This window comes from Hemitrygon akajei, chromosome 5 (assembly GCF_048418815.1).
Source record: "Hemitrygon akajei chromosome 5, sHemAka1.3, whole genome shotgun sequence".
NCBI classification, from domain to species: Eukaryota; Metazoa; Chordata; class Chondrichthyes; order Myliobatiformes; family Dasyatidae; genus Hemitrygon; species Hemitrygon akajei.
Genome location: NC_133128.1, coordinates 120,677,654 through 120,690,821, shown reverse-complemented (window position 1 = coordinate 120,690,821; position 13,168 = coordinate 120,677,654). Strand labels below are relative to the sequence as shown.

General features: G+C 47.7%; 2 protein-coding genes across 2 annotated transcripts in view; one reads left to right on the top strand and one right to left on the bottom strand.

Moving 5' to 3' along the window:
* The window catches only part of LOC140728118 (rac GTPase-activating protein 1-like), a 144,193-nt gene that overhangs the window by 51,587 nt on the left and 79,438 nt on the right, over window positions 1–13,168 (top strand). The gene's annotated exons all lie outside the window — the stretch shown is intronic.
* Window positions 1–13,168, bottom strand: part of LOC140728116 (mannose-1-phosphate guanylyltransferase regulatory subunit alpha-A-like) — a 38,680-nt gene that overhangs the window by 4,085 nt on the left and 21,427 nt on the right. The window contains exons 7-9 of the mRNA XM_073046331.1: window positions 9,421–9,555; window positions 6,223–6,320; window positions 5,742–5,788 (exon numbers count right to left, since the gene is read on the bottom strand). Of these exons, the coding sequence (XP_072902432.1) occupies window positions 5,742–5,788; window positions 6,223–6,320; window positions 9,421–9,555 (280 nt within the window). The remainder of the gene's footprint in view (window positions 1–5,741; window positions 5,789–6,222; window positions 6,321–9,420; window positions 9,556–13,168) is intronic.

Here is a 13,168-nt window from a genome sequence, read left to right as displayed (position 1 = left end):
ACTTTACAATGAGAAATGTGTACTGTATATAAAATTGCATAAGTATGCAAAAGAAGAAGAAAAAAATACTGAGGTGTTTGTGGGTTAATTATCAATTCAGAAATTTGATGGCAGAGGGGATGAGTGTGTCTTCAAACTCCCGTGAGACCTCCTTGCTGGTAGCAATGAGACAAAGGCGATGGATTGGTGTCCTGAAAGATGGAAACTGCCTTTATGAGACATCTCCTTATGAAGATGTCCTCAATGCCGGGGGGGCTAGTGCCGAGGATGGAGCTGATTGACTGTGCAACTTGCTGCAGCTTTTTCTGATCCTGTTAGAACCAGAGAGGGGGTAAGTTTAACAATGGTGTGTGGGGCATTATTTTTAAACTGGTGGGTGTTGGAATGAGCTGCCTGGTGTAGTAGTGGAGATATACGATTTATGTGTTTAAGAGGCTCTTGGACAGACAGATGAATGTGCAGAAAATTAAAGGAGCCCTCTCCCTGACCCTACACTCATCTCTGGAGCATCTGAACAGTAAAAACATCTGCATTAGAATATTGTTCATTGACTAAAGCTCTGCTTCAATACTATAATTCGAAGCAAACTCACCACCAAACTCCTGGAGTTGGAACTCCAGACCTCCCTTTGCAATGGATCCTGACTTCCTGACCAACAGACTGCAATCAGCAAGGATAGGCAATCATGTGTCCGGCATGATTATTCTCCACACTGGTGTCCTCAGTCCGTAAGACATAAACGCAGAATAAGGCCATTCCATCATGGCTTATTTATTATCCCTCTCAACTCCATTCTCCTGCCTTCTCCCCGTAACATTTGATGCCATGATTAATCAAGAACGTATCAACCTCTGCCTTAAGTATACCCATTGACTTGGCCTGCTCAGCTGCCTGTGGCAATGAGTTCCACAGATTCACCAGCCTCTGACTAAAGAAATGTTTCCTTATCTCTGTTCTAAATGAATATCTCTCAATTCTGAGGTGCTGCCCTCTGGTCCTAGACTTCCCCATTATAGGAAATATCCTTTCTACATCAACTTTATCTAAACCTTTCAAAATTTGATAGATTGCAATGAGATTCCTCTCCTCCATTCTTCAAAACTCCAGCAAGTACAGGCCCAGAGCCATCCAAAGTTCCTCATATGTTAACCCTTTCATTCCTGGGACATTCTCCAATGCCAACACATCTGACAACCTGCAAGTTAAACTTTCCTGTAATACCATGGGCTCTACCTCATTAAGCAGCCTCATGCACGGCACCTTGTCAAAGGCCTTCTGAAAATCCAAATAAACAACATCCACTGACTTTCCTTTGTCCATCCTGCTTGTTTCCTCACTCAAAGAATTCCAACAGGCTAGTCAGGCAAGATTTTCCTCTTGGGAAAACCATGCTGAGTTTGGCCTATTTGATCATCTGCCTCCAAGTACCCCAAAATCTCATCCTTAAAAATTATCTCCAATATCTTCCCAACTACTGAAGTCAGGCTAACTGTTTTTTATTTCCTTTTTTCTGCCTCCTTTCAGATTTTTCAGATATAGTAAGTGTAAAAGAGATAAGTGGATATCGAACTGCTTTAAAATGACACTGGAGAGGTGGAAATGGGGACAAAGAAATGTTGTCAAACTTCGTGGGTATTTTGCGTCAGCCTTCACTGTGGAAGACACCAGCAGAATGCCAGAAATGCGAGAGTGTCAGGGAGCAGAAACGAGTGCAGCTTCCCAAGCATCTCCTCCTTAGTAACAGCAGTGACAAGTCTGAAGGTAGGTGAGTCACCCGGACTGGATGGACTACACCCCAGGGATCTGACAGCGGTAGCTGTAAAGATTGTAGAGGCATTAGTAAAGCTTTTTCAAGGATCACAGTTTCTGGTTCCTGAGGACCAGAAAATTGCAAACGTCACTCTATTTGTCCCCATTTCTACCTCTCCAGTGTCATTTTCCAGCAGTTCGATATCCACTCATCTATTTTACACTTAATATATCTGAAAAATCTGTTTGTATCCTCTTTTATATTATTGGCTAACTAACATAGAACATCTAACATAGAGATCTACAGCACATTAAAGGTCCTTTGGCCCACAATGTTGTGTCGACCATGAAACCTACTCTAGAAACTACCAAGAATTTCCTTACCGCATAGCCCTCTATTTTTCTAAGCTCCATGTACCTATCTAAGAGTCTCTTCAAAGACCCTATCTACCACTGTTGCCAGCAGTGCATTCCATGCACCCACCACTCTCTGTGTAGAAAAACTTACCCCTGACATCTCCTCTGTATCTACTTCAGATTCAGATTCAGTTTATTGTCATTTAGAAACCACAAATGCAATGCAGTTAAAAAATGAGACAACGTTCCCCCAGAATGATATCACAAAAGCATATGACAAAACAGACTACACCAGAAAATCCACGTAACATTTGGCAATCCCCAGTCCAGAGTCCGGAGAGGCTGCTGCGTATTAATATCGCGCTACCGTCTAGCGCGTTCCCTGGAAAGGAGCTCTAAATCCACCAGACAAAACAAGACCAAAGACTAAAGCTACAAGACCTGCACAAAACCACATAATTACAACATATAGTTACAACAGTGCAAACAATAGCATAATTGATAAAAAACAGACTATGGGCAAAGTAAAAATAGCCCAAGATGTTAAAGGACTGTAAGTTCAAAAGAAATCACCACAGTTTCCACAAGTCCTCAGGGTCCTGATAGACTCGCCATCCCACGCCGGCGGCAGAAGGGAATACCCCCGCTATGGACTTCCAAGGTGCCGCCCGACTCAGCCTCGCAGACGCAGCACACAATGAAAGCTCCGTCGAACCCAGCCTCGCAGATGCAGCACACACCGAAAGCGACCTGAGTCCGTCAAACCTCCGAGCCGACGACCATCCCCTCCGGCACAGCTTCTCCGAGCACCATCCTCTGCCGAGCGTATTAAGACGGCCCCGCCAACAGCCATCAGCAACACGACCCCGAGGACTGGGAGCCTGTTCTTCCCAGCAGAGTCCCGGACCTCACAGCAGCAGCAGCAACGAAGAAGGTCTTCCTGGAATTTCCCAATGTTTCTCCGTGCTCCCACGTCCGTTTTCAATCAATTATGATTGCGCACGGCACCCCACTTCACAAATAACAGATAATCAGTTCCGGAGTGGCCGCTGCAAGCTGTGTCACGCCGCCATCTTGGATAACTTCCAAGCACCTTAAAACCATGCCCCTTTGTTTTAGCCATTTCAGCCCTGGGAAAAAAGCCTCTGGCTATCCACACGGTCAATGCCTCTCATCAGCTTATACACCTCAATCAGGTCACCTCTCATCCTCTGTTTCTCTAAGGAGAAAAGGCCGAGTTCACTCAACCTATTCCCATAAGGCATGCTCCCAATCCAAGCAACATCCTTGTAAATCTCCTCTGCACCCTTTCTATTGTTTCCACGTCCTTCCTGTAGGGAGGTGACCAGAAATGAGTACAGAACTCCAAGTGGGGTCTGACCAGGGTCTTGTATCACTTACCTCACAGCTCTTGAACTCAATCCCTTCATATTTTTCTTTTCTCTCTCTATGGCTTTCTAGTTGTCTTCCATTGGTTTTTGAAAGCTTCCCAATGCTCTACCTTCCCACTAATTTTTGCTGTATTATATACCCTGTCTTTTGCTTTTATGCTGTCTTTACCTTCCCTTGTCAGCCACAGTGGCCTCATCCTTCCTTTAGAACACTTAATCTTTGGGATCTGCACCTCCCGAATTTCCCCCATAAACACCAGCCATTGCTGTTCTGTTGTCATCCCCGCCAGTGTCCCCTTCTCATCAGCTTCGGCCAGCTCCTCTCTCATGCCTCTGTAATTCCCTTTACTCCACTGTAATACTGATACATTTGATTTTATCTTCTTGTCAAACTGCAGGGTGAATTCTACCATATGATCACTGTCTCTGACTGTACACCCTGTGCACTAATGACTGCGTGGCCAGGTTCTGCTCCAACGCCATCTACAAGTTTGCAGACAATATCACTGTAGTGGGCCGTATGTCAAATAATGATGAATTGTTGTAAAAGAAGAAGAGCTTAGTGCTATGGTGTCATGTCTACAAGAGCTGATCATTGACTTTAGGAGGGGGTAGGTATTGGTGGTGCACCTGCTCCTGTTTGCCGAGGTAGACATGTTGAGAGTTAAGTTCCTCGGAGTGAACATCACCAATAACCTCTCCTGGTCCAGCCACTGGTGCCCAATCACAGTCAAGAAAGCTCACCAATGCCTTTACTGCCTCAGGCAACTAAAGAAATTGGGCACGTCGCCTTTGACCCTCATAAATATTTTTATCTGGGTGCACAACTGCTCTGTCCATGACTGCAAGGGAGTGCAGAGGAATAAAGGGTATGAGCCTGACCTGCTGAACTCCTCCAGCGTTTTGGGTTTGTTACTCTGGATGTTCAGCATCTGCAGACTCTCTTCTGTTGAAGAAACTGCAGAGCTGTGGGCCTAGCTCAGCACAGCCTCCCCTCTACACTCCCCGTTGCCTCACTGAAGTCCCCACCCACCCCGGGCATTCTCTCTCCTCCCCTCGCCCACCAGGCAGAAGCTCGAAAGCACGTATCACCAGGCTCAAGGACAGCTTCTGCCCTACTGTTGTTACATGTACATCAAAACATACAGTGAAATGTATTGTTTGCATCAACAGCCAACACGGTCTGAGGATGTGCCTGGGTTTTCACCATGCACCAACACAGCATGGCCACAACTCATCAGCCCTAATCCGTCCGTCTTTGGACTGCAGGAGGAGAGTGGAGCACCCAGGGAAAACCCACACAGTCACAGGGGGATGATACAAACTCCTTACAGACAGTGACTGAATTGAACACTAATCACCAGGGTTGTAAAGTGCTACACTAACCACTACGCTACTGTGCTGCCCAAGATATCCCACTGTGCTGGCCCTCAAGGTACAAGAGCTGAGGTGTCATGCTACCATTTTATTAAGCCACACTGGAGCTTTGTGTACAGTTCTGGTCACCAGACTATAGGATGCGACTGCACTGAAGAGGGGGATAGGAGCCTGGGACAGAGCGTTACAGTTACAAGAGAGACTGAAGAGGCTGAGATATTTAAACAAATTATGGGAGGACACAGCAGAGAGAAATGTCTTTTCCCAATGGGGGGGTATTTACACAAGGCAGAGGTATCATAGAACAGGATGGTGCCAGGACATGTGGAACTGATTTATAGGGAATGACTGAATAGATTATGATTTTATTCCCTGGAGCATAGGATAATGAGGGGAGATTTGATAGAGGGATCCAAAATGATGAGGGGTATAGAGCGAGTAAATGCAAGCAGGCTTTTTCCACTGTGATTAGGTGAGACTAGAACTAGAGCTCATGGGTTAAGGGTGAAAGGTGAAATGTTTAAGGGGAACATGAGGGGAATCTTCTTCAATCGAGAGTGGTGAGAGTGTGGAACGAGCTGCCAGCGAAAGTACAGGATGTGGGTTTGATTTCAACATTTAAGAGAGGTTTGGACAAATACATGGAGGGGAGGGGTTTGGAGGGATATGGTCCGGTGCAGGTCAGTGGGCCCAGGCAGAAAAAGAAGTCGGCACAGACTAAAAGGACCAAAAGGCCTGTTCCTGCGCTGTGGTGACCTACGACTAGAACATTAAAGGAGCATCTGGGCCGAATGCTTTTGAATGGAGAGTGTAGGCAAGTACATGGGCTGAAAGGCCTGTGTCGGTGTTGGACGACAGTAAACTCACCACTGCTGTGGGGTCAATTGTTGCTGTCGGGTGGATGTAAACATTGCCTGTCACAGAGATTAAACACAGAATTACAACCAGAATCCAGACACTTCCCGGCTTTTCACAGCATCAACTCTCCCATCCCATCACCACTCCCCTCCCACCCAGTCACCACAGCTCCATCACCCTCACCCCACCCACCCTGCACCCCCATATCGCCACAGCTCCCTCACCCTCACCCCTCCCACCCTATATACCTCTCTGATTGTAATTTACAGTGATATTTTTTATTCCGTATTGCAATGTACTGCTGCCACGAAACAACAAATCTCACGACAAAGGCCAGTGATATTAAACCTGATTCTGATTCTCCCGGGACCCATAGCCAAACCCTCTGAGTGGGCTGTTGGTCACCTTTCTCCCTACTGCCTGACTTTGGACAGCCTCTCCCGTGTGGGACCCTGTTATTTTTACTGTACTGGAGGGACTGAGCACACACCGATGATCCTGGGGCCACCCTGTTTACTGCTGGCCAGGCGGTCTGGGTGGCTCCTCTCATACTGGTTCAGGTACAGCCGGTTGGCGTAGATGGCAGAGCTGGGGAGAAAGCAGAGCCTCAGTCAGGCAAGATTTCTAAGTTCAAAGTTAATTTATTATCAAAATACAGATATGTTACCATAAACAACCCTGAGACTCATTTTCTAGTGGGCATATGGCCCTTGTGGCTAAAGGGATCGGGGGTATGGAGAGAAAGCAGGTACAGGGTTCTGAGTTGGATGATCAGCCATGATCACATTGAATGGCGGTGCAGGCTTGAAGGGCCGAATGGCCTACTCCTGCACCTATTTTCTATGTTTCTATGTTTAAACACAATAGAATCAGTGAAAAACTGCATCCAACAGGGAGGACAAACAACCAAACTGCAAAAGACAACAAACTCTGCAACTACAATAAATAAATAAATAAATAAATAAATAACCAACCAACCAACCAACCAACCAATAAATATCAAGAATAAGAGGTGAAGAGTCCTTGAATGTCCATAGGTTGTGGGAACAGTTTAGTGAAGTTGAGTGGAGTTATGCTCTCTGGTTCAAGAGCCTGATGGTTGAGGGGTAATAGCTGTTCCTGAACCTGGTGGTGTGAGTCCTGAGGATCCTGTACCTCTGGGGTCCCTGAAGGTGGATGCTGCTTTCCTGCGACAGCACTCCATGTAGATGTGCTCAATGGTAGGGAGGGCTGGAGACTACTCCACCCTACAGCCTCCCACTCTACTCAGAGATCACCCAGTGGTCAGTTCTGGTTGCCTCATTGTAGGAAGAATGTGGGAACTTTAGAGAGAATTACCAGGAAGCTACCTGGACTAGTGGGGATGTCTGGTGAGGAAAGATTAAGTGAGCCAGGGATTTTCTCTTTGGAGAGAAGGAAGAGAAAAGATGAGAAGCATTTAAGAAACTCTTAGAAGATACATCAGGGGCACTTAAGGAACTCTCAGATAAGCACATGGATGATGAAAAATGGAGGGCTATGTAGGAGGGAAGGGTTAGATTGATCTAGGAGTAGGTTAAAGATTGGCACAACGTTAAGGGCCAATGAGCTTGTGCTGTACTGTCACAAAGAGGAGAAAATTTGAGAAATTCCTCCCCCCCCCATCTTCACCATTCCCCATTCCATTTCCCTCTCTCACCTCATCTCCTTACCTGCCCATCACCTCCCTCTGGTGCTCCTCTTCCTTCCCCTTCTTCCATGTCCTTCTGCCCTCTCCTATCAGACTCCCCCTTCTCCAGCCCTTTATCTCTTTCACCGATCGGCTTCCCAGCTCTCTACTTCACCCCTCCCTCTCTCCCGGTTTCACCTATCACTTGTATTTCTTCCTCCCCTCTCTCCACCTTCCTACTCTGACATCATCTTTTTCCTCCAGTCCAGATGAAAGGTCTCAGGCCGAAACGTTGACTGTTTACTCTTTTCCGCAGATGAGTTACTGAGTTCCTGCAGCATTTTGTGTGTTGCTGTGCTAAGTGGCTCTATGTTCTATCAGTTGATAGAGGTGCACAAGATGCTAAGAGGCATAGATAGAGTGCACCTTTTTCTTAAGGTGGAAGTGGCTAATATGATGAGGAGTGCAGCAAAGAATAGGGGGGATGTCAGAGGTAGGGTTTTTATTTTTTTAACAGAGTGGTGGAACAGTGCCTGGTGGTGGTACAGGCAGATATGTTAGGGACAGTTGAGAGACTCTTAGATAAGTGCATAGAATGAAGACAAAAGGAGGGCAGTGTACAACGGAAGAGACCTTGGGTGGACTGAAGGACCGATACTGTGCTGTACTCGTCTGTGTTCAAAGTTCTTACAGAAACGTAGAACATAGAACAGAACAGCACTGGACAGGCCACTTGACCGCAATATTATGCTGATCTTGATGCCAGTTTATACTAAATGTCCTTCTCTTATGTTTCATCCATATCCCTCCATTCATGTGTCTATCTAAAAGCCTTTTAAACTCCATCAAACTGCCTGTTCCACAGCTGCTCCAGTAGCTCGTTTCAGGTACCTACTACTACGAGTAAAAATACACGCATATCACATTGCCTTTAGATTTCCCTCCCAACCTTAAAAGTGTGTGATGGTAGTGTAGCAGTTAGCATAGGGTTTGATTCCCACCACCGTTTGTACGTTCTCCCTGTGACTGCATGACTTTCCTCCGGGTGCTCCGGTTTCCTTCCACATTCCAAACACGTACGGGTTGGGGTTAGTAAGTTCTGGGCATGCTATGTCACGCCAGAAGCATGGCGACACTTGCAGGCTGCCCCCAGCACATCCTGGGAATGTGATGGTCTTTGACGCAAATGAAATATTTCACTCTGTGTTTCCATGTTTCAATACACAGCACATTGTACAAATAAAGCTCATGTTTAATGTACCCTGATGTTTGACATTTCTGCCCTGGGGTAGAGATTCTGACTCTCTATTGCCTCTCATAATCTAAACAATGTCTATCATTCTCCCCTTGAGCTCTGACGCTGCAGGGAAAACAACCTGCTTGTCCAGCCTCTGCATATGGATTATATCTTCTAACCTTAGCATTCTGGGAAGCCTCTTCTGCACCCTCACCACAGTCTCCACACCATTCCTGTAACAGGGAGACCAGAACTGCACACAACTCCCCAAATGCAGTGTGATTAATGCAGCATGACCTCCCCCTCTTCTATTCAGCACCAGTACCAATGAAGGCAAGTAGGCCATACGCCTTCTTTAGCATATTATCCACTTGTGTAGTCACTTTCAATGAACTACGGACCTAGAGCACAATATCTCCCTGTACCCTTAACTATGTACTTTCTCCTGCAGTGGGTGCAGGAGTTGAATCCGGCCTTTCACCACCTCCCACCTCCACCCATATTGTCTGGGCTCCGATCAGGAGCGGGAAACCTGGATTTTCTGGTCAGTGAGAAAGAGTGGTACCCAACTTGGGAGCTAGATATCTCTCACCCCTCCCATGTCTCTCCCCCCCCCATCCTCATCCTCCTGATCCCCAACATCATGTCTCATGCCTCGTCATTTCACTGCCCCCGACCCCAGTGCAGCATCCAATCCAGATACCAACCCTCCACCTCCCTCCTGCTCCAATTCAAATGACTCAAACTTTATGTTTACTCAGCTCTCCCATCTCCTCCTTGGTGACCAGCTCCCCAACACGTACCCAGCTGACTTGATCTGACTCCAGAAGCCGTCGGTTTTGTAGACGTAGAGAGAGCCACGGCCGGCAATGGTGGTGAAGATATCCTGTTCCAGCCGGATGACCTCGGCTCGCTGCCAGCCGTTGGAGTTCTCCTCTCTGTAACACATAGAATCATCATGCCCCGGTTCCCCCTTGCATCAGGGAAGGGCCTGGTACAGTGCCACCTCACCAGCGCCATGGGATCTGATGGGAACCTCACCCCTTCCACGCATAGACTCCCATAACTACTCCCAATCCAACATCCGACCAAACTCTCCCAACCAAACTTCTGATCAAATTCTCCCAACTGAACATCCCATTGAACTCTCGCAACAAAATATCCGATCGAATTCTTCAAAACAACATCCAATTGAACTCTCCCAACCCAACATCCGACCGAACTTTCCGAACCCAACATCCAATCAAATTCTCTCAATCCAACATCCAATCGAACTCTTCCAAACCAACATCCCATCAACCTCTCCAAAACAACATCTGATCAAATTCTCCCAACCCAATATCTGACCGAACTCTCCAAACTCACATCCGACTGAGCTCTCCAAAACAATATCTGATTGAACACTCCCAACCCAACATCCGATTGTACTCTCCAAAGCAACACCTGACTGAACTGTCTCAACCCAACATCTCACGAAACTCTCCCAACTCAACAGCCAACTGAACATCTGACCAAATGCTCCCAACCCAACATTTGACCAAACTCCCCCAACCCAGCATCTGACCAAACTCTTCCAAGCCAACATCCAGTTGAGCTCTCCCAACCCATCACCCACCCCCCCACCTCTCCCAACACAACACCCATCCTCCCACCACTCTCAACCCATCATCCACCCCCACCTCTCCCAACACAACACCCATCCTCCCACCACTCTCAACCCATCATCCACCCCCACCTCTCCCAACACAACACCCATCCTCCCACCATTCCCAACCCATCATCCACCCCCCACCTCTCCCAACACAACACCCATCCTCCCACCACTCTCAACCCATCATCCACCCCCACCTCTCCCAACACAACACCCATCCTCCCACCACTCCCAAACCATCATCCACCTCCCCACCTCTCCCAACACAACACCCATCCTCCCACCACTCCCAACCCATCATCCACACCCCCACCTCTCCCAACACAACACCCATCCTCCCACCACTCCCAACCCATCATCCACACCCCCACCTCTCCCAACACAACACCCATCCTCCCACCACTCCCAAACCATCATCCACCCCCCCACCTCTCCCAACACAACACCCATCCTCCCACCACTCCCAAACCAACACACACCCATCCATCTCTCCTAAACCAACAATGATCACTTCCAACCCAACATCCACCCAATCCGACACTCACTACCTCCACAGTCTTCCAAAACCATGCCCAAGCTAATACCCAGCTTGCAGAAATAGCCTCCTGGGGTATGTCATGTTTCTATTGATGGGACCCTCAAATATGGGAGTAATTGCTGGAGAGTGGGCTTCGGTCACTGAGATGCAGCAGCACAACCACCCAGCTCACACCCCCCGACCCAACGTGTTTGCGGGCCTGAAAGCCTGTGATTCCTGCTTCCCAACTGCAGGGGGCAGACATGGCTAGGGGAAGGAGCACTGGTGAGACGGGAATGGAAATCCAGTGAATGCATACATAGACACATTCAAATACACATGCAGAGAGACAGACACACTCACACTCACAGAGACACACTCTCATTCTCACACTCCCACGCTCACTCCGTGGTGCACTCACCTGCCAGGGACACAAACGTGACCCCTCTTACACTCCGACCTTTGTGACCTCAGAAATGCCCTCCGTTCCCTCTCAGAAATGCACACACCTCACTTCAGTTCTCTCTCACCTTGAACCGGCAGGCACTGCCCACATTCACCCACAGTCAGACTCCACCCCCCCACCCCCCATCCTCTGCCACGAGCACCCTCGCAGCAACAGAAAGGACTCCATTCCATCATGCACAGCATGCAACAGCTATCGTCAGGAAGCTTCCCATCCAGGAGCAGCCGAGGGGCAGGCAAGGTTTCACTGAATGAGTTTAGTGACAGAGTGAGGAGACAGGCAGATTAAAAACACTGAGACAGGGAGAGAGGTGGACAGCCAGTAAGTGAGAGAAAGAGAGAAAGAAAAAAAAATGAGAGAGAATGAGAATGGGACAAGAGCTTCTGAAACTGTGGCCCAGAAGCTGGAGGTCCAGCTCCAGATAAACCATCACTGTTGACAATACAGCCAGTCAAATCGTTCCACCAGTCCACAAGATTACAGTTTATCTCAGCCTTAACTCCCCAGACTTCCTCAGCTTGCAATCATACATATAGAGATCTATGGCCACAGGTTTCCCTGAGTCCGGGGAGACTCCAAGACTCCAACTGCCTGGAGTGAGGAGTTGCCTATCAACATCGTCCCAAAGAGTTGGCTCTAATCTCATGGCTGGATTCCTCAAGCACCTAAGGAAATGCCTTTTGTGTTTGTTTTGCTCAAGAATCCCTTGTGTCCCTGATGAAATAACTACTCCCATTCCTCCTCATTTACCCCTTCAATCAACTTCCATCCCCTGAATCCCCTCCAGCCCCTTCATTCCCCTGAATCCCGACCATTCCCGAATCCCCTCCGTCCCCCTGAATCCCGTCCATTCCCCTGAATCCCACTATGATTGCTTCTGTTCCCCATCATTTAACAATTTTCGGCCACTCCCTTCGATGAATCCCTGAGTCCCTGCAGTGATGTAAGTGAAGCCCTGACTGTGCAACCTTTCCTCACACCTTTTATCTGTAGCTCTCCGCTGGTCGCCCTTCTAGTCTCTCCTGCTGGAGGCTGATGCCCAGAGCTGAGTGCTGAACTGCTCAGACACCAGCCCCCAGTTAAGGCCAGTGGGCTATCAGAATCTCAGATGGCCAAATCCGATTTCTGAAGATGCTGCCGATCGGAGGTAAAAAGCCAAAGACAAAACAGCGTCTGTGGAAAGGGGAACTGAATTAAGCTTCAGCTCACTGACGAGTCACAGGAAATTCTCTCCCCATCACTCCTGCACAAAGCGCTTAAAACACCCAGAATTACTTCAGGATCAGCTCCTACCCCTGCCATCAGATTTCTGGTCTACGAACAAGTGAACACCACCTCACCTTTGCTCTCTTGTTCTATCTATTTATTTATTTTGTAATTTAGACTAAATTTTATGTCTTGCACTGTACTGATGCCATAAAACAACAAGCTCCTCGGCATATGTCACTATATAGTAACACTGATCCTGAAGTTTTTTATTCACTTACATATTTAACCCAAATCTCCACACTCCTTTGAGAACGTAGAACATGATACAGCCTCTTAGCCCACGATGTTGTGCTGACCATTTAACCTTCTCTAAGAACAATCTAACCCTTCCCTCCCACACAGCCCTCTATTTTACTACCATCCATGTATCTAAGAGCTTCCTAAATGTCCCCAGTGTATCTGCCTCTATGCACCCACAACTCTCTATGACTACCCGCATGTACTCTCCATCAATCACCTTAAAATTATGCCCCTTCGTACAACATAACTTCTGCATAGTGTAATGTAACGTCGCTCTGGGAGACGGGACAGTGGCTTGCTCTATGTTAACTTGAGCAACTCAAAGATAGGTGGTGCAGTGCCCGTTCTGGATGGGAACGTGTTAGGATGAGCAAGCCCTTCAGACCACACTGCACTCACATAGCCACT